This window comes from Elgaria multicarinata, chromosome 6 (assembly GCF_023053635.1).
Source record: "Elgaria multicarinata webbii isolate HBS135686 ecotype San Diego chromosome 6, rElgMul1.1.pri, whole genome shotgun sequence".
Classification (NCBI taxonomy): Eukaryota; Metazoa; Chordata; class Lepidosauria; order Squamata; family Anguidae; genus Elgaria; species Elgaria multicarinata.
The window spans coordinates 16,768,373-16,795,263 of record NC_086176.1 but is presented as its reverse complement, the minus strand read 5'-3'; the positions used below and the strand labels follow the sequence as shown (position 1 = coordinate 16,795,263).

The window sequence follows — 26,891 nt, the reverse complement described above, 5'->3', positions numbered from 1 at the left end:
GTGCGCCCCACTATCCTCTGCTAGAAGCTTCTAGGCTAAAGAGGCAGGATTAGGCCCATTCTCTCTTTGGAGGAGAAGCTGGGCCACATCCCTCCTTCCTGTCATTCTTGGATGGTGTATGGCAGGGGTGGGCAGAAAGCAGATCTCCAAGTGTTTGGGATTTCAATAGCCAGAAGCCCCTGCCAGCATGGCCAATGGTCTGGAATGCTAGGAGTTGAAGTCCAAAACACCTGGAGCTCTTCTTTCTGCCCGTCCCTGCCATTTGAGAACAGAAGGAAGGAAGGAGGGAGGGAAGGGGCACAGCTTCTACTCCTCCGAAGAGAGTATGAGCTCAATCCTGCCTCCCCAACCCAGAAGTTCCTAGCAGAAGAGGGTGGGGTCCACCCTGCTCACTAAGGCATTACCAACTAAGCCATCTCTTTCCTTGGGATTATATCCAATGCATTTTGTATTCAATGTTAGTGTAACTTAAGTCCCATTCATTTTAATGCCCTACTCTAACACTGAATTCTACCCTCGCTTCTTCCCTTCTTGGACAACAGACATTATGAAATTGGGGTAAAGCCCGCCCAACCCCCTCCCAACGTTCTGCCATCTGAAGCCAGGAGCAGGGAGGGTTCGCCCAGCTTCGTTGTAAGGCCAGCCTTAAGCCTTCCGGTATGCTTCCCATTATCACGTTTGCAATATTTGACGGCAAACAAGTCTTCCTATCCTGCTCCTAATAATTCCTGAATATAGGCAATATTTACCACCTAGCTCTCAATTTTCTACTCATGGCTCAGATCCAAGAGAGAAGGGGGTGGGGGTGGGGAAGGCAAAACACTGAACAATATTGGCTTCAGTTGCCTGTGGTTTTTATTATTAGAAGAAAAAGCATAGTGTCTTCAAATGCTAATTATCTACTAGCTTTGGATACAAATCAAAAGCAGAAGCTATTGAAAAAAAAATCCTTTTTAAGTGATTTTCTTCCCATTTGGCACAGTGATGAGGAAGCCACCATGCCTGCATGACCTGCATAGCAGTGTGCCCTTCAGTCTCGTCACACCAATTAATTAAAGAGCAAATTTTTAATCCACAATTAAAGCAGCAATTAAAGCTCGCAGCCCTAATTAATATCAGTCTCGGGGGGGGGGGGCACACCTCATAACAATGTGGAAGGAAAAAAAAAGGCACTCTTAGTAATTCCTTCTACACTTAAAATGCCTTAAAATAACTAACCTAATTCATGTAACAATATCACAGAGCATGAGTTGAATACAGAATGTTGCTAAATCATTGGTTGTTGCTTAATTGTGGTTAGTTGTTATGTATGAACCTTGCACTAAGGTTTAATTAAAATGTTGCTAACCATGAACACCCCAGAGTTTATAACCCACCAACAAACCATGGGTTCTCTTCCTGGGTTGTTTGTGGTTAACAACCCATGGTTAAATCATATGCAGGTTTCGCATGTAACAACAACCCATAATTCAACAACCCATACTCTGGGTTGTCGTTATGTGCACACCAAGCCACGGTTTGCAATAACCTTTTTCAAAACAGAATAAAACAAACGCAGAGCTAGAGGATTGCTCTGGGGTACAAGTGTAGAAGTATAAAATATTCTGTATTTCTTTTGCGACGACTTAGACATCTGCTTTGACCAATGTGGTCACCGTCATCTCTCAAGTAAGAACCAGCCTGGCTGAGTTGTTGGATCAGACCACCAAACTATACAGAATCCACCAGCTATTTTACCTCTACACAGCTCAGTGAGCAGAAGAAACTCCCCTTGCCCGGTATCTGATTCTTCTTTTCCTATCGATGCAGCAGAGCAGAACTGGACGATGTTTGGGTGACCAGACAGCTTTTTCTAGAGGATTTCAGCGGTTAAAGTTTCAAAGGTGTCTATATTTGGAACACAGCTTTTCCGTCATGTCAGATAAGTTAATTTCCTTGAGTTATTACAGTCTCAAGTCCACTGAGACGCAGCTAGCTCTAGAAACAGGGAATGTACATTGATGGTGCTATATAAATAAATAAATAAATAAATAAATAATAATAATGTGCCAATAAATGCACACTGGACAGGATCAAGGTGTCCTAAATTCAGCAAATCCTCCCAACTTGCTTAGTCAGTTTTAGGCTGAATTTTTAAAGGTTGGTTGGCTATGTGCGATTACGTTCTGCATGGACTCTGATACGAAGACAGAATGGCATTTCTAACAAGGTTCCAATAATAATAAGAATGGGACACACAGCACATACCTTCTTTACAGGGCCTGTGCTCAAAATGTCCTGCCCCAGCCATGAATTAGGAAAATAAAGCCATGACAACTTTTCAGTATATAGGCATTTCCTTAACTTGGCAAAAGAAAGCCAATAGTGCAGAGAGAGAGAGAGAGATCCCCTCTACAGTTTATGCTGTGGATATGGGCTCTTAGAAGATGGCCATGACATATGACATCAGAGTATGCACTGTTTTTATTTTTTAAGGACGGATTTAGCAAAATGCCCAGTTCAGGTGATCAAATCCTGGCTTTCTGCATGAGCTTCAGGCACCCACACATAGCCCCTTCGCTCCTCCTTGTGTGAGCAGTGAAACAAATCAGGAAGTGGCAATTAATCCGTTGCATCCAAATCCTGGTTTTAAAGTTGGCTTGTCAGGAAACCATTAACTATAGTTCCCAGTTCGGACATTCACGGGAAGTTACAATTAACTGCATCAGCCTCATGTGGCGCAGAGTGGTAAGCGGCAGTTACTGCAGCCGAAACTCTCCCCACGGCCTGAGTTCGATCCCAGCGGAAGCTGGTTCTCAGGCAGCCGGCTCAGGTCGACTCAGCCTTCCATCCTTCCGAGGTCGGTAAAATGAGTACCCAGCTAGCTGGGGGAAAGGTAATAATGGCCGGGGAAGGCAATGGCAAACCGCCCCGCTACAAAGTGTGCCAAGAAAACGTCAGCGAAAGCAGGCGTCCCTCTAGGAGTCAGCAATGACTCAAGTGCTTGCGCCAGAGGTTCCTTTCTTTTCCTTTCCTACAATTAACTGCAGCTTCCTGACTTGTTTTGCCGCTTGTGTAAAGAGAAAAGTGAAGCAGCGACATGCATAGCCCACGACCATCCAAGCTCAGTCAAAGCGTTTCATCTTTTCTCTAAAAGGATACCATAAAACAAACTTCTTGAATGATGGCTTTGTTCTTTTCTTCTTCATTCGATAGTAATCTCTGTCAGGAAATAATAGACGTCACAGAAAATAACTTTTTTAATCGATTCCCGCTAACACAAATACACGTGAAAAAACACAAGGCTAGGGACGCTCAGGGGATATGGATGCCTTCCTTCGATCTTGCATTGCATATCGCTTCTCATAATCAAAACGGCCCCTAATTTCTATGGGCTCCTGCCTTTGAAGACCACACAGAAGCCTGCGGCTTGCCTCTTTCGGGATGCGTCTAGGGAACACATAGCTCTTACTCTGGCTCAACTGCTGGGAACTACCTTTGTAGTCCTAAGCAGATCAATTACCAGATCACGTGAATGAGGACTGAAGAGACCGTTGCTTCCCATCGTGTGAATATCGCATGCAATCTGAGCTGCTGCAGCGCCAGGCCATCTCCGATGTTCATTCCGGAGACGTCTAATGTTGCTGCACCGGGGACCCAACCATGAGTTACCAATTCAGGTTACGTTACTCTCACGAAGTTACATGGAGGAATAGCACCCACATATGGGGGAGGGGGGAGAATCCAGCCTCAGTAGAGCATAGGAATCAGCTTTCAGGCTTTGACAGGAAGTTTTGGCTGGAAGCTGGTACTCAGTACAAGTCTGGCACCGGGTAAATTTAACTGTCCCTGAAAAAAATGTTTCGGACCATCATCTTCATTATTATTATGAGTTGAACACATACAAGAACTAGGCATGTTTAGCCTTGAGAAGAGGAGATTGAGGGGAGACATGATAGCACTCTTCAAATACTTGAAAGGTTGTCACACAGAGGAGGGCCAGGATCTCTTCTCCATCATCCCAGGGTGCAGGACACGAAATAATGGGCTCAAGTTACAGGAAGTCAGATTCCAGCTGGACATCAGGGAAAACTTCCTGACTGTTAGAGCAGTACGACAATGGAACCAGTTACCTAGGGAGGTTGTGGGCTCTCCCATACTAGAGGCCTTCAAGAAGTAGCTAGACAACCATCTGTCAGGTATGCATTGAGTGGGGGGTTGGACTCTACGGCCTTGTAAGCCCCTTCCAACTCTACTATTCTATGATTCTATGAAACATCCACATAGTAAACACATAGTGGCCCATTCATTCCCCCTTTGGTCCTCCTACTACCATGAGTGAGCAAATAAACCATGGATGGATAGCTTAATGGGATAATCCAAACCAACCACGATTCACAAGCCAATATGAAAACCTTGTTTCAAGATGGCTTATAAATTCGGCTTCTTTGGTCACAATAACCATAATTCCGAGTTCAATGTCATGTCAACTTTATATTTTTACCCACTCACACAAGCAGGAGAAGTAAAGAGGATGCATGCGCCAGCACCTGTTCACACTGTGGTTTAGCAAGCCATGATTCCCGGTTTAAAATTATGTGCACACATGGCCAATCTCTAATAAAAACCTTGGATACTATCACATATGAAATGCAGTGCAAGAGTTTGCCACTAGATGACAGTCCGGTCAGCCCGATCCATGTATATAATAATAATAATGATAATAATAATTGTGCTACACTTTACACTTGATGTTTTTAATATAATTTTCCTATACAGAGATAAAATCTGTGATAAAATGTGTCTCATCTGGAGTGACCCAAAACCTTTGGGTGGGAACAGCATCTCTTCCCATATAACCAAGCTACGCCTCACAAAAAGCTCCAAGGCTAAATTCTGGTCCAGTCAAGATGGGCCTTTAACAATTAAGAAGATACATCCTTTTAATTTAGACTTTTAAATTATGTAGTGGTCATGTTTTGATAAAACAACCAAGAGTCTTGTGGCACCTTAAAGACTAACATGTTTATTCTGACATAAAATTTCAGACTACATTTCACAAAAGCTTATGCCAGAATAAATGTGTTAAGTCTTTAAGGTACCACAAGACCTTGTCAATGTTTTTCTGTATTTAATGTTCTTTTTTAAAAAATTGTTTTAAGGTCGTATTGTTTTAAATTGCTGTACACCACCATGATGGCTTTTTTTTTTAGCAAATAAGGTAGTATATAAATGTTGCTAACAAATAAAAACAAATAAATGGCAATGGATCCATCTTGTCATAATTAAAAGTAGCTGCCTACATAATTGGGCTGTACATTTGCTTTCCACAACACCCACCCACCCCAAGAGCAGGAAGTGACTAGCAGAGGACATCCAAAGAGTTCAATACATTTAACATAACACCTGTTTGGGCTGCTGTGAGACAGCCTTATAGGGGTTATGCTAGAAGCCTCAGTAATAGAGCAATACGGGATATGAGTGCCCGTGGGGTGGGGTGGGTCACATGCTGGGCTCGGGAAGCCTGAGTTCAAATTCGTACTCAAACATGATGATCACAGGGTGGTCTTGGCCAGACATTACGTCTCTGCTTGACCTATCTCACAGGGCAGTTAAGAACCTAAATGCTCATAAATAGCATCTCTGACCCCATGCCCCAGAACCATCCAAATGCACACTTCCGGGCAGCTTATTCTTCCAAACTTTGGAACCATCTGGTAAAAGTGAAACGGCTTACAATTCGTAAAAAACAAACTGTAAAACGCCTGCAAACAAAGGTTTAACATTGACAGCTGTTCCAGATTGTTCTGAAATAGAAGCCAGCTCAAAGAGAGGACAGAAGCCTCATTTGTAATGTTTCTCGTGCTATTCAGTCACTATCCTCCTGTTGCTATCACGTCCGATCAGTTTGCAAAAACATGCAATATCAAGTGGCACAATCACAATGTCTCCGTATCAGCACCGCACCAGAGAGGCACAAACAAGCCACACAGGCACATAAATAAGCAAGGGAGGCCTGCTTTGGGGCCCAACATCTACTTTCTTCACAGAGACAGCAAGGAAGCCTAGGCTTGAACCAGTGTGCATGCGTAGCCGTTAGAGGTGCATGGGAGACATCAACGATTTAAAATCGAGTAATGTCACTTCAAGAATTGATACCTGAATTTGCTTGCTTGTCACCTGTGTTGCCTCTGATGGACTTTAAGCCTGTGGACAGGGACTGTGGTGCTACACTTATAAAGTGCCTGACATTTCCTAAGCGCTATACAGATATTGAAAGGCAGCCCCAGCCTGCAGGCTCACAATCTAATGGACATGATGCAAAAGGAAAAAGGTAAGGGGAGGGAAGAGGAAAACAAGCCCGGGAGTAACTGCACCATCACTGGCTGATGACTGGGATCAGGATGGTCTCCCCTTGCCATGATATTCTTCTCGGGCGGCAGAGCATGCAGCCTTTGTAATCTCTGTACAGCACTTCTAAAGTTTTAGGAGTTTTATAAATGAATCATTATCATCAGTTGCTTTACCCACAGCAGTTCACATATCTCAGCAGTGTGGTGGATATTTTAACCGGTAAATCAATGCAGCAGTGGACAAAATCAAACAAATCTATATTGCACAAGGCACACACAACTACTAGCCTATAATAAGTTTCAAAGCTGGGGTAAGAGAATACTTTTTATCACATATATCAATTTTTAAATTCTACGCATATAATATCATCGACGAAGGCCCCATTCAGAAGACACCTTAAACCGTGGCTTTAACCATGGTGGTTAAGCCAGAAAGCCAGGGCTTTCTGGCTTAACCACCGCGGTTAAAGCCATGGTTTAAGGTGTCTTCTGAACGGGGCTGAAATAACATTGATACAGTTTATATTAACCAGCTGACATGGCTGAATAAGAGTGTTGAAACAACAGTTACCAGTCGATTATAAGAAGCAAACACTAAGCGGTATTTTATACAAAGACAATAAACGTTTTTAACAATGTTATTTATAAAGTGAATAAGCACCATCAGTGTACATGGTGCTGTACAGAGTAAAACAATAAAATAGCAAAACTCTGCCACATAGGCTTACATTCTAAAAGAATCATAATAAAACAATAAGAAGGGGACGAGAATGCACCAAACAGGCACAGGGTAGAGTAAAACTAACAGTATAAAAGTAAGATCAAAATCAAGTTTTAAAAGCTTTAGAAAAAAGAAAAGTTTTTAGCTGAGCTTTAAAAACTGCGAGCAGCTTCTTCAGAAAATATTTCTTATTAGCACCATCATGAAAGCTATTGCCGTAGTTAAATGGAGGGATTCATTCCTCAACTCCATGTAGAAATGCACTTGAAACCCCGGCCAAAATTGTAAAGCCTCAGATGTGGTGAGCTCTTCATTACAGCTACATCATTAACGGGGAGTAACCCAACGGGCTGCATGCAGCCCATGACCTGACTTCATATGGCCAACCCCATAGCAGCTATATTTAGCCCTTGTAGTGCTCTGTAGCACTACGGAGTGGTGTCAGGCCTTTTGAGGGGACGGGATGCAGAATGCTGCATATAGTGGGGGCTGGAAGGCAAAAATGGCCCCCAAATCACCAGAAGTTTGCCCACTCCTGTCCTAGACACTGCAGGCCCACTTTTGCTCTCTGGAGCACCCCACTGGGAGTTAGGAAGCTGCCTTAGACTTAGCCAGAATATTGGGCCATCTGAACTAGTTCAGAACTGTCTGCCTTACCCTAACATGCTAAGCCACAGTGGTTAAGCATTTTGAGCTAAACATTATGGCTTAGCGTGTCTTGCATAGCTTGACTTGAGTGGGTTGCGCAAACCATTCCTAACCATGGTAACTACATAACCACGATTTAAACCATTTGCTGCCAAAGGGGTAGCAGCCTAACCATGGCTTAGCGTGTGGTCTGAACAGGCTCACTGTCTAATGGCTTGACAAATTGTAGCCACAAGCACAATTGTCTGCCCTTAGAATTTAAAGAAAGAACCATAGGTGTTTCCTGGCAAGCAGGACAAATTGGATGTTTGAATTCGTTCATTATGCACTACTGTATTTAATATTCACAATGCTACTGTTCATCAAATCAACAATGGAAAGACACCACTGAGAATTAAAACTGAGGAAACAGAGGGTATTTACCTTTAAAGCATACTCTTTGCCACTTCCGAGATCCTGAGCTTCATATACAAAAGCAAAACCACCTATGGAGAAAAAGAGATGATAATGAGACCTAAGTGCTTCTAGGACACTAGCCAATCCGATGCAACAACAGAAATACTGCCCAGAAGAGGAAGACGAGCAGACGGTGCCAACAGGTCGCTGCAGAGCAAGACACATTTAAGTCTAGACGAGGGCACGGCGTTCCCTTAGTTTAACGAAACAGAACACAATAACGCGAGTCCTTACGCACGGCCAGAAGAAAGGAAACTCATCACCCCACAAAGAGGCCACCAATTTGCAACACATTTGCATGGGGTACATGCATAAATGCAAATTTAGAGGTAATAACTATAATATCCATAGACCAGTTAGTCTAACATCAATCCCTGGGAAAATTTTGGAGCAGATTATAAAGAAGTTAATCTGTAAGCACCTTAGAAACAATGCAGTGTTTACAAGAAGCCAGCCTAGATTTATCAAGAATAAATCCTACCAGACTAATTTGATACCATTTTTTGATCAGGTAACATCCCTTGTGGACTGTGGGAATGCTGTGGACGTAATATATCTTGACTTCAGCAAAGCTTTTGACGAAGTGCCCCATGATATTCTGATTAGCAAACTAGCTAAAAGTGGGCTGGATGGAACCACTATTAAGTGGAGCCACAGTTGGCTACAGAATCGGACTCAAAGAGTGCTTATCAAAGGTACCTTCTCAAACTGGGGGAGGTAAAGAGTGGGGTACCACAGGGCTCAATCCTGAGCCCAGTGCTCTTCAACATTTTAATGATTTGAATGAGGAGGTACAGGGAATGCTTATCAAATTTGCAGATGACACAAAACTGGGTGGGATAGCCAATACTCTGGAAGACAGAAACAAACTTTAAAGTGATTGGGAGGGCCAGGAAGCCTCTCTTTCCATTTTTCCCTCCCTCCCAGCCTCTACGTTCACTATTTCTCTCTCCCCCACACCACCACCACCACCTCTTGACTAGGCAGACCCCCATGGCAGTCATAAGGTGACTAGCCCCACCCTTTGAAGTATCCTTCAATAATAAATACTCTAGGAAAGGTCCCATGTCGTAACCGTGGAGACCAGCCTCAACTTGGCCTGGAGCTCTCTGACCTACAAGAGAATGACACTATAGCAGCCGTCCCCAACCTGCTGCCTTCCAGATGTGTTGGACTACAAATCCCAGCGGCGCCCCAGCCAGGAAAATTGTGCTCAAAGTAACTACTTCACAGTAATACCCGCCCTGACTAGGAAAGAGCCTGAATATTATATATTGCTGCATCCTGCCACATATGTCCATGTTTGTCAAAGCTTGCTTCCAGTTTGGCCAGAGCTTCACAAGATCATGGGCAAAAATCCTACAAAAATATTCAAGGAACGAAGCCCTGAAGGCCTTAGGAACACAGGAAATGCAAGCTTGGAAATAAACCAAAGAGCTGCCACACTGGAACAATAAATAGTTTTAAACAGGTCTGTCCTCAGGAAGGAATATAGCCAGAAACTGGAGCAAAGCCTTGCCCAAGTGTTTGCTAAGCATTAAGCTTCCATTTATTAGTAAAACTATGCTGGGGGGAACATGGGTGGGAGGGTGGTGTTGCACCATGTCCTGCAGGTGGGCCACTGTGTGAACAGAGTGCTGGACTAGATGGACCCTTGGTCTGATCCAGCAGGGCTCTTCTTATGTTCTTATATTATGAATCCCTCGTTGCCCAATGTTTAAATATGGGTGAAAAGGTAAGGGGAATCTTTAATGGAATCCACCAGCACCTTAATGGGCCTCACCCCAATTTTAGCCAAACTATGCCATCATTTAGCTTTTAAAAAACAACGAGGGAGCTGACACAAAATGTAAAAAGATGTAGTTTTGAGCACTGTCACCACACATTTGAAAACAGGCCTATAGGAAGCCTGCAGACAAAGAGCAGTGTCTTATCTTTCACTGACCCTGTCCTGACGACACACCAAGCCACGGTGGTTAAGCATTTTGAGCTAAACATTACGGCTTAGTGTCATGTGAATCATTCCTAACCATGGTGGGTACATAATCATGGTTTAAACAAGCTCACTAACCATTTGCTGCAAAAGGGTTAGCGTCCTAACCATGGCTTAGCGTGTCTCGTCTGAACAGGCCCACTGGCATTGAAGTCTAAAAAGCTTTTTGAATGGTTTAGGACAGACCTCTATGTTGTCCCTAAACAATTTGATAGTTTAGTCTATACTGGTCCTCGCTCATGGCCAAACTAAACTGGGAGTGGGCAGACTCAAGGTTTGTGGGATCTACTTTGTGTGCATGTGTTTTTACCAGCACCCCAAGATCTCCCAACCAGAGGCTGGTGCAAAAGACATTATTTATTTATTTATTTATTTATTTATTTATTTATATAGCACCATCAATGTACATGGTGCTGTACAGAGTAAAACAATAAATAGCAAGACCCTGCCGCATAGGCTTACATTCTAATAAATGTAATAAAATCATCATCATAATAATAAAATCATAATAACTTTTCACTTTACAGCTGAAAAATTCTGAGCCCGGGAATTTGTTTTGAGTATTAAAAACTGAATGGAGCTCACAGTGTTTCTGTACAAAAAAAATGCACTCCTGGTTAGTCAGAGCTGTCTTATTTTCAGCAGTATAATTTAAGGGGGGCGGGGGAGAGTCATTTTGTTGCTAAACAACTGGGAGTCAGAAATCCTTGCTGATCTACTGCAAATCTAGAGATTCTGTCATCAGTACATCCAGATCTGCCTTCTGTCCACCTCTGAACCATCTGTCGCTCAGCCTTCCACAGATCAAACTGTGCAATTCTTCAGTGCTAAATAATCAGAAAGCAGGCTGACAACCTGTACTGGGCACATATGATACATGAAATTTATTTCAGTAGGGCTATTTATGCAAAACTCTGACCCACACTCAGTTGCTGAGTGTGGGTTGTTTTGAACCATGGGTAATCATGTTATATGAATGCAGCCAAGAGGACGTTAACCATGCAATGTGGCTTATTTTTCTCAAATGAGCCACCTTGAGAACCCATGGTTTGTTGTTGGGTTGCGCAGGATGGTTAACAAGCCACACTGCATGGTTAACAAGACACCCTGGCTGTGTTCAGACAACACAATAACCCACCCTGCAGAAAATGTACTGCATTCAGACAACACGCTGTTCAACAAACCCATGGTTCAAACCAGGGTGGATAAAAACCAATGTTTTTTAAAAAAAAAATTAAAAAATGGATTTTTTTTATTTAAATTGATTTTTTATATATATAAAATGCTTTTTGAGGAAAAATCTATCTAAAGATAGCTTTCGATTTAAGATACATTATAGTCCAAAGGTTATTTAACGATCAGTTTTTAATTATATAGCATGAGGCTGTATATTCATGCAATGTTTAAATTTTTTGGTAAATGAATTCCATTAATCCATTCACAACGTCCTGCTCTTCCAGAGGTTTCTGTAAGATTATTGGGCATTTTTTCTATCTAGAAGATGTTATCACAGATGCTTGGTTTTACAGTTCTCAAAACTGTGAATTTGTGTCTGCAGAGATCACAATCCCATTGTTCCTTTGCAAATCTATGTACACAGAATCAACCCGTTACCTCTTAAGTGCTAAGTTTTAAAAAAAATCAATGAACAGAGTGCACTTTTGGGGGGGGGGGGAGTCACATGATTAAATCAAATCTTTCTGAGTAGTGATTTGAATTGTGATTTAAATCAAATTGATTTAAATCAAATCCACCCTGGTTCAAACCAACCCCAATTTTTTGGTGTGTGTGTGTGTGGATAGCTTACACATAGTGTATTCCAAACTATCAGTGGTTAGAGTGAGGGCAATTATCTTTGATGTTATATGTGTCTTAACATCTTTTTAAAAACTTTTAAAAAGAAAAGAGCATTAACCGGATCGGGGTGGAGAGTGAATTCAACCCCTTCCTCCCTTGAGGTAAATTCCTTCTCTGGAATTAATATCTGCATCCACAGGAAACCCCCCACTGGCTCCAACAGGGAAATCCCCACCCCACCCCCACTCCCCCCGCACAGTTTAGGATGACCATGTGAAAAGGAGGACAGGGCTCCTGTACCGTTAAGAATTGTAGAGAAAAGGGAATTTCAGCAGGTGTCATTTGTATGCATGCAACACCTGGTGGAATTCCCTCTTCATTACAACAGTAAAAGCTGCAGGAGCCCTGCCCTCTTTTGCATCTGGTCACTCTAGTATAGCTCCTGCAGCTTTAACTGTTTTGATGAAGAGGGAATTTCATCAGGTGCTGCATGCACACAAATGACACCTGCTGAAATTCCCTTTTCAATACAACTGTCAAGAGATACAGGAGCCCTGTCCTCCTTTCCATATGGTCACCCTACCGTACAAACGCACAAAGCAACTAGAGTTGGGAATAACCAATGTGCAAGACGGTCCCCACTTTACAACAGAAAAACTGCATACATCATATGTGCCAAGTACAGGCGTCAAGTGTGATGCTTGATACAGCATCTTTTGTGCTAGTAACTAAGGCCCATGCCCTGTTCCAGTTGTTTGCCTGCTTCCAGACTGAGAAGTTGCATAGGGCTGATCTGTGAGAAGCTGGTGGATGGATGGTTCAGCCTTGGGGCAAGGGGCTGCTACCGTTCCCACATCCTGTTTATTACTCAGGGCTGAGGGATGCACATTGCCTGCTACATCAACCTGATCTGTCTTTTCTCCTCCTCGCCACCATCACCACCCCAGGAGGTGCACCTAACTCACAACATCAACCTTGGCTTCAGGAAATATTTTCTAAGCAGAGAAAAAGAAGATCACAAGGGAACATTGTTTCCTTAACATGCACTGAAGCTTTCTAGTCCTTAATGAAACCTCGCTGCCCAAACTTTTCGAAGTAGCTGGGGCTTAACAACAGTTTTACAAATAAGATGTCAAATCTTACACTTCAAGGGCACATGGATCTTACACAAGCAGCCCCACGAAATGTAGACCCCTGGCATCCTCACAGCCATGAGCAACAGTTGAAGAGCTTGTAGCAATCCCTCATCCAGAGACTACACGACTGCCACCCTAGGAATCTTTTTTTTTACTGATGGGCGGGTATAGAACAACTAAAACCAAGGCAAATAGAAATCCAGCAACAATTTTGTTCCTGTTAATCAAGTTCATGCAATAACTCTGGATTTAAAACTCCAGAAGTCGAATCCTTCAGATTTAGTTAGAGATGAGTTATAGTAGCATGAACCTGATTTTCAGGTTTAATGAATACATATTTTAGCTCACAGACTAAGGGAGCCTACAGTCGGAATCAGGACTAAATGGGTTTAATAACTACATTTTATTTTAACTATCACAAGGGTGCAAATACATGAGTTCACCAAGGTATGCAGAATCTCTCTACCAAAACAGTGACATCAACACTTGCAAAAAGTCAGGGGTGTGGGGGCTTAACGCCTACTTAGTCCTATCAAAGATTCCCAAACCACTCCCTGCACTGGGGTATTTGCTATCCCACCCCACAACCAGGCCTCACTCCAAAGCAACTTTCAGTCTCCAGCTGGGTTAGGTCACAGAGCAGATATGTAAAACTCCAACCTTATCAAGCAAGCACAATGTTGGATCTGGTCCTTGGGTTCAGACCTCTCCCAGAGAGATCTAAGATGCACGAGAAGGAAATGTTACCCGCTTTGGAGACTTGAAAATAAATATAAGACATAGAAAGACACGAGTTTAGAAGTGACCCCATGTGTCTAGAAAGAAATCCAGAGATTTACAAATTCGGGCATGAAATCATTTCTCAGAAAATAAATTCACTCTAGGCATCGCAACCCTACCACCCACAATGAGCATTTCTTTCCCTGTATCCATGAGCTGTTTATTTGATTCCTTAAAACTTTAATGTAAAAATGCACATAATTCCAAGAATGAACATGTTAACATTGGATTATTCAATACCACAGAACTTTCAAGGTTGCTTATCATGAAGCGGGAGTATTAACCACACAAAAGCGTCCCTCCCCTTCTCACACAAAGCACTTGAACAGCCCATGCCAAGCGATACTGAAAGTTGTATTGTGTTCAAGAACACCGCCATTTCATTCCACACAAAAGCTTTAAGGCTTTAAACCAGCCAGACTCCAATGATATAATTGATTCCACTGTTTAAGACCACTTTATAATGAGATTTTTTTTCACTGTAAAAAGCACTCATATCTATGGCCTAACCATTTACACAGCTTTTAATTTTTTTAAAAAAAAAAAGTTTATGCTGCATTTAGTTATCTATCAAGCAAAATAGAAGCAGCCACTTAACAATTCACTACATCAGAAGTGTCTTTAAAAAAACGGAGCTCAGAACTGTCCCGGAGTTATTTCGTACAGATCCTTACGTTTTTTCACTGAACATCATTGTTTTTAAGCACTGTATGCAAGTGCTTACTTATTCACACTTTTTTTTGCCGCAAAAAGTCACCCTGGCTGGAGAAATTTGGAGTCCCCTCTAACTGTCATACAATCAACTATAATTGGTTGTGGTGAAGTCAGGGGTTCACAATGTCTAAACCTCTGCAGGAACGTGAGCTGTTCTAACAGTTCAGTTGTAAGGGCGCCTTTCTGTAAAATGTGAACACTGTACATAAAAGTCAACCGACCCTCTGGAGTATACAAAGGGGTCTACACCTGGCAAAGCACAGGTGTTCAAGGGTCTTGCTTGAAATATCACATGGCAAATGCCTTTGCCACTTTGGCCCGCACCCCACCTCACATGGGAGCAGGGCTTGAACTGGTACTTGAGCTTTCAATGGAGGTGAAATCTACATACCAAATTTTATTATTGTCTCTGAACGCTCAAGAGGATTGCTGCATGACATAAGAATATAAGAAGTGCCGTGCCAAGGGTCCATCTAGTCCAGCACTCTGTTCACACAGTGGCCAACCAGCCATCGGCCAGGGACCAACAATGCAGGACATGGTGCAACAGCACCCTCCCACCCATGTTCCCCAGCAACTGGGGCACACAGGCTTATTGCCTCGATTACTGGAAATAGCACACAACCATCAGGGCTAGTAGCCATTGATAGCCTTTGCCTCCAGGAATTTATCCACCCCCCTTTTAAAGCCATCCAGATTCATGGCCGTCACTACATCTTGTGGTAGCGAGTTCCATACTTTAACTATGCGCTGTGTGAAGAAGTACTTCCTTTTATTTGTCCTGGATCTCCCACCATGATTACTTTGCCCCCTCGAAAACAGTGCCAGCAGTCAAACAGGCATACAAACTTGAAATGCAGAACTGCGTCCAGAATATGCACACTCGCATTTAATTTGGCTATTTCAATCTTCAGGACAGATACCTCAACACAATATATTTTGAATTCTTCACACCCACCCCAGGTACATAGGTCAAGCTGTAATTCAAATTTTAAAAACAGAATTTCATCCTGAGCCATATTACCACATATCAATTGGATACCTCAAAGTTAAAAGAGGTGTCATGTTACAACTTCAGTTACAGATAGACATGAGGCGAAAATCCATTTGGGCCTACGGCAGGGCTGGACTCCCCCACGTCTGGCCTTCCTGGGCTCCAATGGATGCACCCAGCGGATTTTGGCACCTTGGCTGCTGTAAGACCAAGGGGGTGCAGGTCCAAGCGTAACTCACATCCCCCGTGACCTGCACAGGCCCTTTATCCTTTTCCACACTGTGTTAATGGAGGGCGGCCACCATTTACACAGCAGGGGGAAATACGCAATTTCTCCAAGGCTGAGGAAATTGTATATATTCTCCCTCCACTCTAGTGGAGGGAGAAAGGAGCAAATACACAATTTCCTCACACTTGGGGAAATTGTGTTTCTCTTCCCCCACCCACCCCCGCCGCCAATGGGTGTGTTAAAGGCCCTATTAACAGGGCCTTTAAGGCCCCCATTGGCAGGAGGGAGAAGAGGAGGAGGGTTTTTCCCTTCTACTTTAATGGTGGCTACCATTAGAGTAGAAGGGGAAAACTTCTCCTCCACCCCTCCCGCACCGATCAGTGCCTGAAAGGGCCTCTTAACACTTGCCTTAAGAGGCCATTTCAGGCCTCGATTGGCTTGGGCGCGGGCAGAGAAGTGCACTTTTCAGGCCTCCAGAAACTGCACAGATTCCCAGAGACCCGGAAAGTGCGCTTTGCCTCTCCCACGATGGGCATGCCGGGGGTGGGGGAGGCAAAGCACGCTTTCCAGGGCCTCCAGAAAGTGCGCAATTCAGGAGGCCCCAGACTTGCGTATTGCCAAGTGCTCAGCCGGACCGGCCAGGGCTAGCTGAGCAGTCTTCAACGAACTCACAGGGCAGGCGCCCTGCAAGTTTTTCATAGCCTAGTTACAGAGAACACTGAACTCTTGAGAGAAACCCTAAGGACTCACTTCACTCAGCAAACAAAAGTATGCATGGGGTATGAATCAGGGAGAGAGTGTGCCACGTTATCCAGAAATTTAAATGTTGGCAGAGAGAATTTTAAATACTGTCCCAGCCCTAAACACACACTAAAGCGCACATAATGTGCTGTGGAGTTCCAAGGAGAATTGACTGTGGTGTCGTCAAGGAAAGTCAAACCCACGTTGAGGGGAAAAGGTGAAGACAGACCTTCCCTGCAGCTGGCAACAGTGTAAGTACAATAGGCAAAGAGACTTGAAATTGACTGGAGTTGTTTCTATCCTCTGCTGAGTGTCCACTTGTGTGACTTCCAAGGAAAATGTCTCTGTAATAAAAGGAAGTGCGCCCAGCTCTCAGGAAACTACAGCAGGCATGAAATCTCTTACCCCTACCCTGGGAAAACTCTTTGTCCTGTAAGACTTTCTTCCAGTGAAGAGAAATGTAGCCTTAAATCTCTCAGTGTTAGTTGTGGGGCTCCCTTAAGATAGGGTGATAGCATACAACAGATGTTCCCTGGGAACTTAAAAAAGTTTCACCTCACAGCAATAGAATAATTTATGAGATTCATTCAGCTACTTAACATGCAAGCTGCAATGTTTCTCACATTTGTTAAAACTCACTTCAGATTCCAACCTTCTGTATTATGCCAAGTAGCTTAAACTGGAGAATGTGGGGTTATTAAGAGGCTTAAGTAACGCCGTCTCAACTCATGCTCCTTATTCAAACCAGGGTTCAAATTCTTAGTCTAATATAACAAAACACCGAAACGCAGCTAAATAGTACTTGTGCGTTTTCAAGGGATCATACGGGGAATTTTCTCCCAATGAACTATTTCAATTGCCTTCCCTCAATAATCGCCTGAACTCAGGTTTAGTTAAGAGGAAGATCCACATTCAAAGAGAACATTTTGTGTTGCCACCATGTTGAGAAAACATGGTAGCTAAAATATTGCAGGATACCTGAAAGAGTCTATAATGATGTACAAAGCATTAGACTGCAACCCCTATCATCCCCCAGCTATGATGGCTGAGGACGAGTAGAGTGGTAGTCCAACACATCAAGTTGGAGAAGGTTGACACAGAGAAACCCCGGAGACTGTTTATTTCAATAAAACATGTTTCGCCTTCAGTTCTGTAGGAACCGTGGTCTCATGCTGAATTCCTGTTTCTAGATGGTTAAAATGATTAGAACCTCTCTTATATAATAATAATAATAATAATAATAATAATAATAATAATTTTCTTACCCGCCTCTCATCGAGGCAGGAAACAACAGCAAGCATAAAATACATAAAATACTGATTAAAAACATAGTATACTCTGTTAAAAACATCCTAAAAGCATACTAAAAGTATCCTAAAATTCTACTGGATAGGCCTGCACAGTGCTAGAATTCAGGGGTGTTGAATTTTAAAAATAATGTTCTTAGGTTCAGGACCAACAAATACTATTTCACAGAATACAAGTTCAATGTATGCAATTCATTGCCACAACTATTAGCTTGGACAATTGTCTAAGGGCACAATGCCTTACATGTTTAGACAGGGGGGAAAAGTCATACAACTCTCAGCATTCCGCCAGCATGGCTTGGTGGGGAATGCTGGGAGTTATAGGACTTTTTTTCTGTCTAAACATGCATAGGATTGCGTCCTAAACTTTATAGGGGTATTAGACAAATATATGCTTCGAGAATCAATGCATGTTTCCTAATTAGAGCATACGTGTTTAGAAATTGTATTCCACGAGGCTGAGGAAAAGTCAACAGTAGGTGACAATTGCCTTCATGCTCTGATTGTAAGCTTCCCAGAAGTATCTGGCTGGCTACCATTGCCAACATGACGCTGGATTAGATGGACCTTACTCTGATCCAGAAAGACAACGCCTACACAATTCCATCGTTTTGTTCAAATCAACGCATTTGTGTGCAATGTTCAAAAGCAAAAGGTGCCCTTCAGAAATATTTGGTCCACTAAAGTTAGGATCCCACATCAGTCTCTTTATGGAGAGACCACTGCATCTTTAATGGATTTCAACCAATGACAACAAAATCTCAAAAGCCCCTCAGGATCCATCCTTCTCTGCTTATCGAAATAGAACACACACAACAGATAAGTACGCCATTAATCTTTTATCTGTTTCTGCAGTCCTAGACAATCAACAAGAATAGGAGGATCAAGCCCCAGCTAATCACCCAAAGGTTCTAGATAGCACATTAAGTTCTAGGCTGCTATGGCATGTTGGCTTGCTATGGCCATCCATTTGGCTGCATCTCCCATTGTAGTCCCAGAAGACATATATATCATCACAGTAAGGTTGAAGTGTCCTATCATTTAGGTATGCTTCCACTAATTAGCATGTTCCCAACGCATTTAAACTGTCAGTGTCACATCCTTTGTAGAGTGAGCCACTGCAGCATTTGATTATGAATCATCAATTCCTTCTTCCTGAATTGTTTTAAGAAAACTTACTGCATTTTTTTCCATAAAATTGCAACACACTGTACCTGCAGTATGAGTTCCAGCTACAAGTACTAGCGAGTAATAATGCAGGATTATTGAGTTAAAGAGCTCCCAGAGCGTTTAGCCTTCGGAAAAGTGCTGTACAGATCACCCTTCCCCAACATCGTGCCCTCCAGATACAATTTCCATCAGTCCCAAACAGCACGGCCAATAATCAGGGATGATGGTTATTGTAGTCAAAACATGTAGAGGGCACAGTGTTATAGAAGGTTGATACGGATTCTCACGGCAGCTGTCTCATCTATGTTTCTAAGAGCACAGCCTTGGGAATTGTAGTTCAGTGAGGTGCTGAGAAAGTTTGAAGGAGCACACTGAAAGAGGACACTTTAAAGTTATAGCTGTTGTTTCTCATTTATTTATTTATTATTTATTTAGTTAAGCATTTTTATCCCGCCCTTCAGCCAAAAAAGGCTCTCACGGCAGCTTACAAAAATATTTCTTGACAGTCCCTGCCCACAGGCTTACAATGTAAAGAACATGACACAAAAGGAAAGGGGATTGGGAGGGAGGAGGAAGGGGGAAAGCAAAGCAAATTCAGGCACTACATTCTACATCCATCCCAAGTCAGCACCCTTCCTATCCTTCCACATTATCTACGCTTTTGTCCAGTTTTATCCAAATGTCAGAGCATAGCATTTGCCTAACTAAAGCTGAGAGTGTCCTTTGCTTGCAGTCCAAAGAATGGACTGTAAAGCCCCCTGACTATTAGCCTTTTTCAATTGCAATTACTCAGTCAAGCTTTGCACAAAGAGCACCAGTAACTTTCAGAGTAATTGCTTTAGTTTTCTTTATTCTAGCCAGCCATGCAAGTATGTTTAAAGAATAAGAAATGCTGCCATCCCCAAAGCCCCGATTGAAAGTTTCACTCAGCTTTAACTAGCCCTTGGCAGCCTAGCCGGACTTTATACTGTTAGTTTTACCCTACCTTGTGCCTGTTTGCATTCTCTTCCCCTCCTTATTGTTTTACTATGATTTTATTAGAATATAAGCCTATGCGGCAGGGTCTTGCTATTTACTGTTTTACTCTGTACAGCACCATGTACATTGATGGTGCTTTATAAATTATAATAATAATAATAATAATAATAATAATAATCTTGTGGGAGAAAACGAGGGGTGTTCGGGTTACATCTGCACTGATTGAAAGTTGCCACAGTTCAGGGTTAAATTTCCACTGTCCTTAACTATGATTAAGGTTAACCAGCATTCCCATCATAACCAGTGTCTGAAGCTGGTTTGCCTACCCCGGCAAATGCTAGCCAGATTCACTCTTGGCCATGGTTAAGGCCATCTTGAGGAAAGAGAGGAGAAAGCTGAGAGGGGCTAGGGACCAGAAGAACAGTATCTGCACTGAGCCCGAGACAGCCAGAAGCAAAACCCAGGGATACCTGTTATGGAAACTCACCACAAAGGCAGCAGAGGCAGGCATTTTTACTCCCACATGGATTTTTAAAATATTTTCTCCCTCTCTCAAAATACTAGAACCCGGGGTCATCCCATGAAACTGATTGGTGGGAGATCCAGAACAAATAAAAGGAAGTATTTCTTCACACAGCACATAGTTAAGTTATGGAACTCACTACCACAGGATGTAGTGATGGCCACCAATCTAGATGACTTTAAAAGGGGGTTGGATAAGTTCCTGGAGGCAAAGGCTATCAATGGCTACTAGCCCTGATGGCTGTGTGCTATCGCCAGTATTCGAGGCAGTAAGGCTGTGTGCACCAGTTGCTGGGGAACATGGGTGGGAGGGTGCTGTTGCACCATGTCCTGTTTGTTCATCCCTGGTCGATGGCTGGCTGGCCACTGTGTGAACAGAGTGCTGGACTAGATGGACCCTTGGTCTGATCCAGGATGGGACTTCCATTGTTCTTATGTTCTCACCCTCATACCAAATCTGCAATCCCCAATCATAAAGGATATTCCAATGTATAAAACAAGAGCGATTTCAGATAAAGCAGTAGCCTTTGCACATATTAGAGCAGATTTCCCTAACCTGCTGTCCTGCAGAGGCTTTGGACAACAACTTCCATCAGCCACAGACTAATGGTTGGGGAAGATGCAAATTGTAGTCTAAAACAGCCGGAAGTCAAAAGTTTGGGGAAGGATGGATTAGAGAAGTTACATGTACAGATGTTTTGTTTTTATTTTAACACCTTTGTTTTTCATTCTAGATTTTCAAGTCTTCAAACTGAACGGCCACATACCTCAATATGCCATTTTTTCAAATATGATGATTCTGCTGGCTGAGATAAGGGGGCAGCTCCAGCATGGATGACACCATTTTTTCCAATCTTCAAGTTTTGTCACCTCACTTCACAAAACAATAAGCATAAGCACAGTCAACCTGACATTTACACCCAGCCTTTGTGACGTAACTTGTGACTCAGCCGTTTTTAAACAACTTGAGCATTCTTCCATGCCTGACACAGAAAAGGGTGAAAGAATTCTGGACAATACCACTTTATATCACAGGTAGGGGAATCACATTTCTAAGTAAAACCCACCCACACTAATAAAACGTTTCCTCTCTCCCTAATGTGGTAGTTTATTAGAAGCAGGCAACTTCCATGTTTAGAGCATGTAAACAATACATTAGAAAAACCAAGAAACCTGAAAACATTTCTGGAAAGGTTACATTAAAGCAACATTTCATTTTAAAAAACAACAACCCAAAGAACTCCTAGCTTGTCCCATTCTTCCTCAACAGTAACACACTTCTATTTCACTTACCCACGCGGTAATAAGCATCCACTTCTACAACTAATAAACTATGTTGTTGGTCTATAATACAATCTCACTCCATTACTTATTTTACTTATGCACCCCCCCACCCAGTTACTATGTCCCAAGTGCTAATATACATCATCGTCATCTTATTTTTGTGATTTGCAAACTTTCTGGAGAACCACAGTCCGATTCCTTCATGAGTAGTTGGGTTCCCCAGTCAAGACAATGCCATCTAGTATTAAGGGCTAAATAATAAATGTCTGGATAACTATCGACCCTCCCCAAAGTGATGTTAACAAGAAATTTACACGTTATCCCTTATATTCGTCCACAAATGCAACTGCACAACTTTGGTTTGGTCCCCAATTGATTTCGAAGTACTATTTGCCATGAGAAACATTTCGGTATTCTAAAACAAAAATTGCTTAGAACAAAAATTTTGCCTCTGCTTTGGCATGGTTCTGCAAAACATTTTGTCCCAAGCAATTTTTAAATAAGAAATATTGAAAAAAAAAATCTCCAAGGTAAATCCTTTGAAACATATTTGGAATCGCATCAATTTGTGAGGCTTTTTCTACATTTAATGCCTATCCTGCAACTGAAGCTGATCCTCTGTTTTTGTGACTTTTCCTCTTACAAACATAAAAATATTTTCTTGTGACTAGAACTATGAAGTGGGGAAAGAGTGAACAGATCTATCAGCTTTGGGGCCTGCATCCGTGCTGAGGTTACCCTCTGCCCATCCCTGCTTGAGGGGTGCATACACAGTTCAGCTGGCACAACCAGCCAGACCTATTGCTCCTCATGAGAATCAAAAGAGTACCACAGAGCACAGGCAACACTTCCTCATGGCTGTGAACCACAAGGCTTACACTGGCCTGGTTCAGACAACATGCTAAACCATGCTGCTTAACCACAAAATGGTTAAGGGAATGTATTAACCTTAACGTATTCTATTAACTATTTTGTGGTTAAGCAGCATGGTTTAGCGTGTTGTCTGAACCAGGCCACTGTGACAATGTTGTTAACAGACATTAGAAGCAGAGTATTTTAGTTTTAACAGTGCCCCAATTAGAAATAATTCAGCAGATGAGAACTGTTCATGATCAGAAGACCACCCCAAAAAAAACCCTCAGCGTAAGATTAGAAATTTGACACCAATATATTCTCGTCCCCATTAGCCCTTTCTGACCCAGGACAGGAAACATACCTAATACCAACAGAAGACTACTAAAGTCAACATTCAAGATTACAGGCTGTCATCTACCCTACATAAATCATGCAAGTGAAGCAAGGCAGATTCACTTACACGAATTATAAGGCATTGTTGACATGTATTCAAAATGCACTTCTGGATGGATATTCCCAACTGCGTTGTAATGCTCATCTGAGTTTTATTGAACATGCTAAATATATCTTGACACGAATGACAGTGTGGATCTACATGTGGTCACACATAAATAGTGGCCTTGGTTGTCCATCCATACAAATGGATCAGAAGCAATACTTCTGTTGTAAAAGGCATGTCTGATGGGGGGAGGTGGTCTTGTTCTGGACACAGTGCTTGCTAAGCAGTCTGGCCATCTGGAGCATCTTTGATAGTTAACTAGCTATTTTTCATTAACTTTCTGCTTAAGCCACTTGGGACAGTTCACTTTCACAGAGGTATCTTCACAAATCTAGCAAACGTTAAGTCCAAATGCACAAGTGGACAAGGACTAGTAACACAGGTTAAGTCTTGGGGCTTGTCCAATTGATCAAAGCTTGCCCCAACCCCATTTTAGCCTTTGCAAGGTTGTCCTTTTGAAGCTGGTGGAAAGGTAACAGCACAGGGCCTTTTCCCGGCTTAATTTATTTACAATATTTTTAGGCCATCATTAAAGATAGATCCCTCTCAATATGGGGTGAGGAGTTTAGGATCAGGTTCATCACTTTTTCAATAAAAAGTCTGGGTTGAGGGAAGGGAAGAGGCAGGTGCTTTGGTACAAGAAGGAAGGAGCACATAACTAACAAAACTTAAGTCACTGAACCTGTGAGAGACCTTGCTGGCATAATTTTTGTTTGTTTTTATAAGATAAACACTCCTGCATTTATGCAGCAAGCACCAAGCCTCTAAAATACAAAATTATAACTTTAAAACTGGCAGAACGCAGCAAGGCACGGGGGTGGGGAGAATAGTTGCATCGTTGGACACTTATAAGGTCAGTCATCAAATCGGCGACTGTGGAACAAATGCACCCAAGACCACGCACCAGAGCAACTAACATACTAGTAGAAGAGAGGGAGAAAAAAAGTTTTCCCAACAATAAGACATTACTATAGAAGTGTATTGGGTGGAGGGGGAATACGGTGCCCCTGCAATCCAACTTCAAGATTGATGTCTGAAGTCCACATTTCACCAACAAAGATGTTTAAAAACTTAAACAAGAACTAAATGGAGAAAACAGTTAATTATTCAGAACACCTCTACTTCAGACAGGGCTACGTTCACAGTTACAACCACCAAACCTTGAAACAGAGAAACAGCAATGCCCTAGATGGACTCTTGTCAGTCACCACAGACCATGAGGAAAACATAAAGACCTGACTTATTTGTCAATGTCACGTTACTGCCATTGTCGCCATATCTGCATTTGGGTTTGGAAGCCATAGCATACAGAAGCTCCGAGACATGTGTACATATCAGGTGCCTCTTTTGGTACATGCACATATATGCGTTAACTTCCGAGGCTGCCTTCCAAACTCAAGTACATACATCAAAATAACTACTCCTACATTTAGGTACATCTGGAACGCCTTTGCATGTTGAAACTTCTAAAACACAAGTAACACAAATCACACCATTTATGCTCCATGTTAATGATCCTAGAATAACACTCACTGGATAAAGCAAACTGTGGGTAGTTGTTGCCTGCTTCTTACTTTACCCATAACCATTCACTAAAAGGAATGGTTTTTACTCAGGGATAGGCAAACTGGTGCCTTCCAGATATTTTGGACTACATCTCTCATCAGCCTGAGTCAGCATGGTCAATTACTTAATTACTATGAAATTATTAGACACAGAAGGCAGAAAAAAGTTGGCAACCCTTTATACAGTTCCAGAAATCAATAGCATCTTTTTGACAATGGAAGCAATGTGAAGATAAAGAATTCCAGAAAGGGAAACTCTAACCACAGCTGTTAGGTTGTAATATACCATGAAACCACCAAAAACAAACGAACAACAAAACAAACCTATCTGATATATATTTGCCACTTCTTCTTTTTTTTTTTTTAAGGCCCTGTTCCCAGCCATTTTAACCATTTTATGTTAACTCCCTACCAGGGAAAAACTTCATCTGCTAGACACTGCGGTCATTGGCCTTGCCTTCTTGGCCCTTCCCTAACCTGTTTTGCTAAATTTGGAAACCCAGGAGGCAAGACCCGCAACTGTTCTTGTACAGTTCCTAATGACTTTGCCAATAATTAAAATGAGTGTTTATTAAAAGTTAAGAAGTGAAAGGTGGCAAAGCAACTTCATTCATGGTTTAATTTGATTTTTTACCTGTGTATATTTATTGTTTTATGTTGTGTGATTTTATCTGTACGCCGCCCTGAGTTCCTAGTGATATAGGGCAGGATACAAATGTTTTAAATAAAATAAATAAATAAAAGCAGGTGCAATAGCTGATTTACTCCCTTTATTATTGCTATTGTGTTATTTTTATTGATAGATAGCCTTTGGGCATATATTTTTATATTGATTTACTACTGTGTGTGTGTGTGTGTGTGTGTGTGTGTGAGAGAGAGAGAGAGAGAGAGAGAGAGAGCATGGTAAAAATTCACTAAGATGGCATTGTTTTAACTGTTTTAATTGTTTTTACTGCTTTTAAATTACATATTGTTTTAACCTGGCTCATGGTTTAATTTGTTTTGAGCTGTGTATATTTATCGTTTTATGCCATAGGCTTTTATCTGTACGCCGCCCTGCGATCCTAATGATATAGAGCAGGATACAAATGTTTTAAATAAATTAAAATAAATAAAAGAGGCATTGCTAAAGGAAGAAGTGGGAGGGAGGAGGATGGAGAAGGAGGAAGAGGATGTGCTGGACTTTGAGAAAGCACCTGGGGTCACTGGTTCATCGCCCTATGCCCGGTGCGCACCCCCCACCCCCGAAGCGTTTCTCTCCCACCTCCTCCTCCGGCGCCCCCGCCCCACACACCTTCGGCGATGACCTTCTTGATCCGCAGCTTCATGTCCCCCATCTCCACCACCTGCCCCACGAAGTCATTTTGGTCTCGGCTGGCGGCACCCAAGGAGCCGGGCCCGGCCAGGAACTCCAGTGCCGACTGCAGCAGCGACATGACCGCTCCGCCAGGCGCAGCCGGGACGCGGGTGGGTCGGGCAGGGAAAGGGGCGAGCTGGCCAGCCGAGCCAGGCCGGTTCCTCCTGCCGCTCCCACTACTGCCGCTCACGCCACTAAGTCTAACCCTCCCCGGCCACCGTACTCTGCCCCCGGTCCTCCTCTTCTCACCCACATCGAAACCATTTCCGCCAACGTTGTTCGTCAGAGAAGGAAACCGAGACGCCCCGCCCACTTCCACCTTATCGCCCCGCCCCCAGAGCATCCCCCCCACTCTCTGTGCCCGGAGAGATAGGAAAAGGTGAGAGCCGACTCTCGGCCTGAACTTCGGGCACTAGAGCGAAAGCTGCCCTTGGACACGATTCGCCGCGGTTGCCGAGCGGCGTCGCTTTTGAAGGAGGAAAAAACCCTGTAGAATTTTGCTAAACGTTAAAGGCACAATCCTGTGCACGCTATATGTATGTATGTATGTATGTATGTATGTTTAGACATATTGGCTGGGGAATGCTGAGAGATGTAGGACTTTTTTTCTGTTTAGATAGGGTGACCATATGGAAAAGGAGAACAGAGCTTCTGTATCTTTACCAGTTGTATTGAAAGGGGAATTTCAGCAGGTGTCGTTTGTATGCAGGCAGCATGTTGTGGTTTTATTCTGGCAGTGCTTTTTATATTGTATTTTGTATTTGTGTTTTAAATTTGTTGGTTGTTTTTGTGCTCTTCATGGTTTTAATTTTT

General features: G+C 42.6%; 1 protein-coding gene across 4 annotated transcripts in view; it reads right to left on the bottom strand.

The window, feature by feature from the left end:
* GAK (cyclin G associated kinase) overlaps positions 1-26,182 on the bottom strand; it is a 94,380-nt gene extending 68,198 nt beyond the window's left edge. For all 4 annotated transcript variants that reach the window (XM_063129114.1, XM_063129116.1, XM_063129117.1 and 1 more), the window contains exons 1-4: positions 26,016-26,182; positions 8,125-8,186; positions 3,142-3,201; positions 1,738-1,852 (exon numbers count right to left, since the gene is read on the bottom strand). In XM_063129114.1, the coding sequence (XP_062985184.1) occupies positions 1,738-1,852; positions 3,142-3,201; positions 8,125-8,186; positions 26,016-26,157 (379 nt within the window). In that variant the 5' untranslated portion in view covers positions 26,158-26,182. The remainder of the gene's footprint in view (positions 1-1,737; positions 1,853-3,141; positions 3,202-8,124; positions 8,187-26,015) is intronic.
* Between the last annotated feature and the right edge of the window lie 709 nt (positions 26,183-26,891).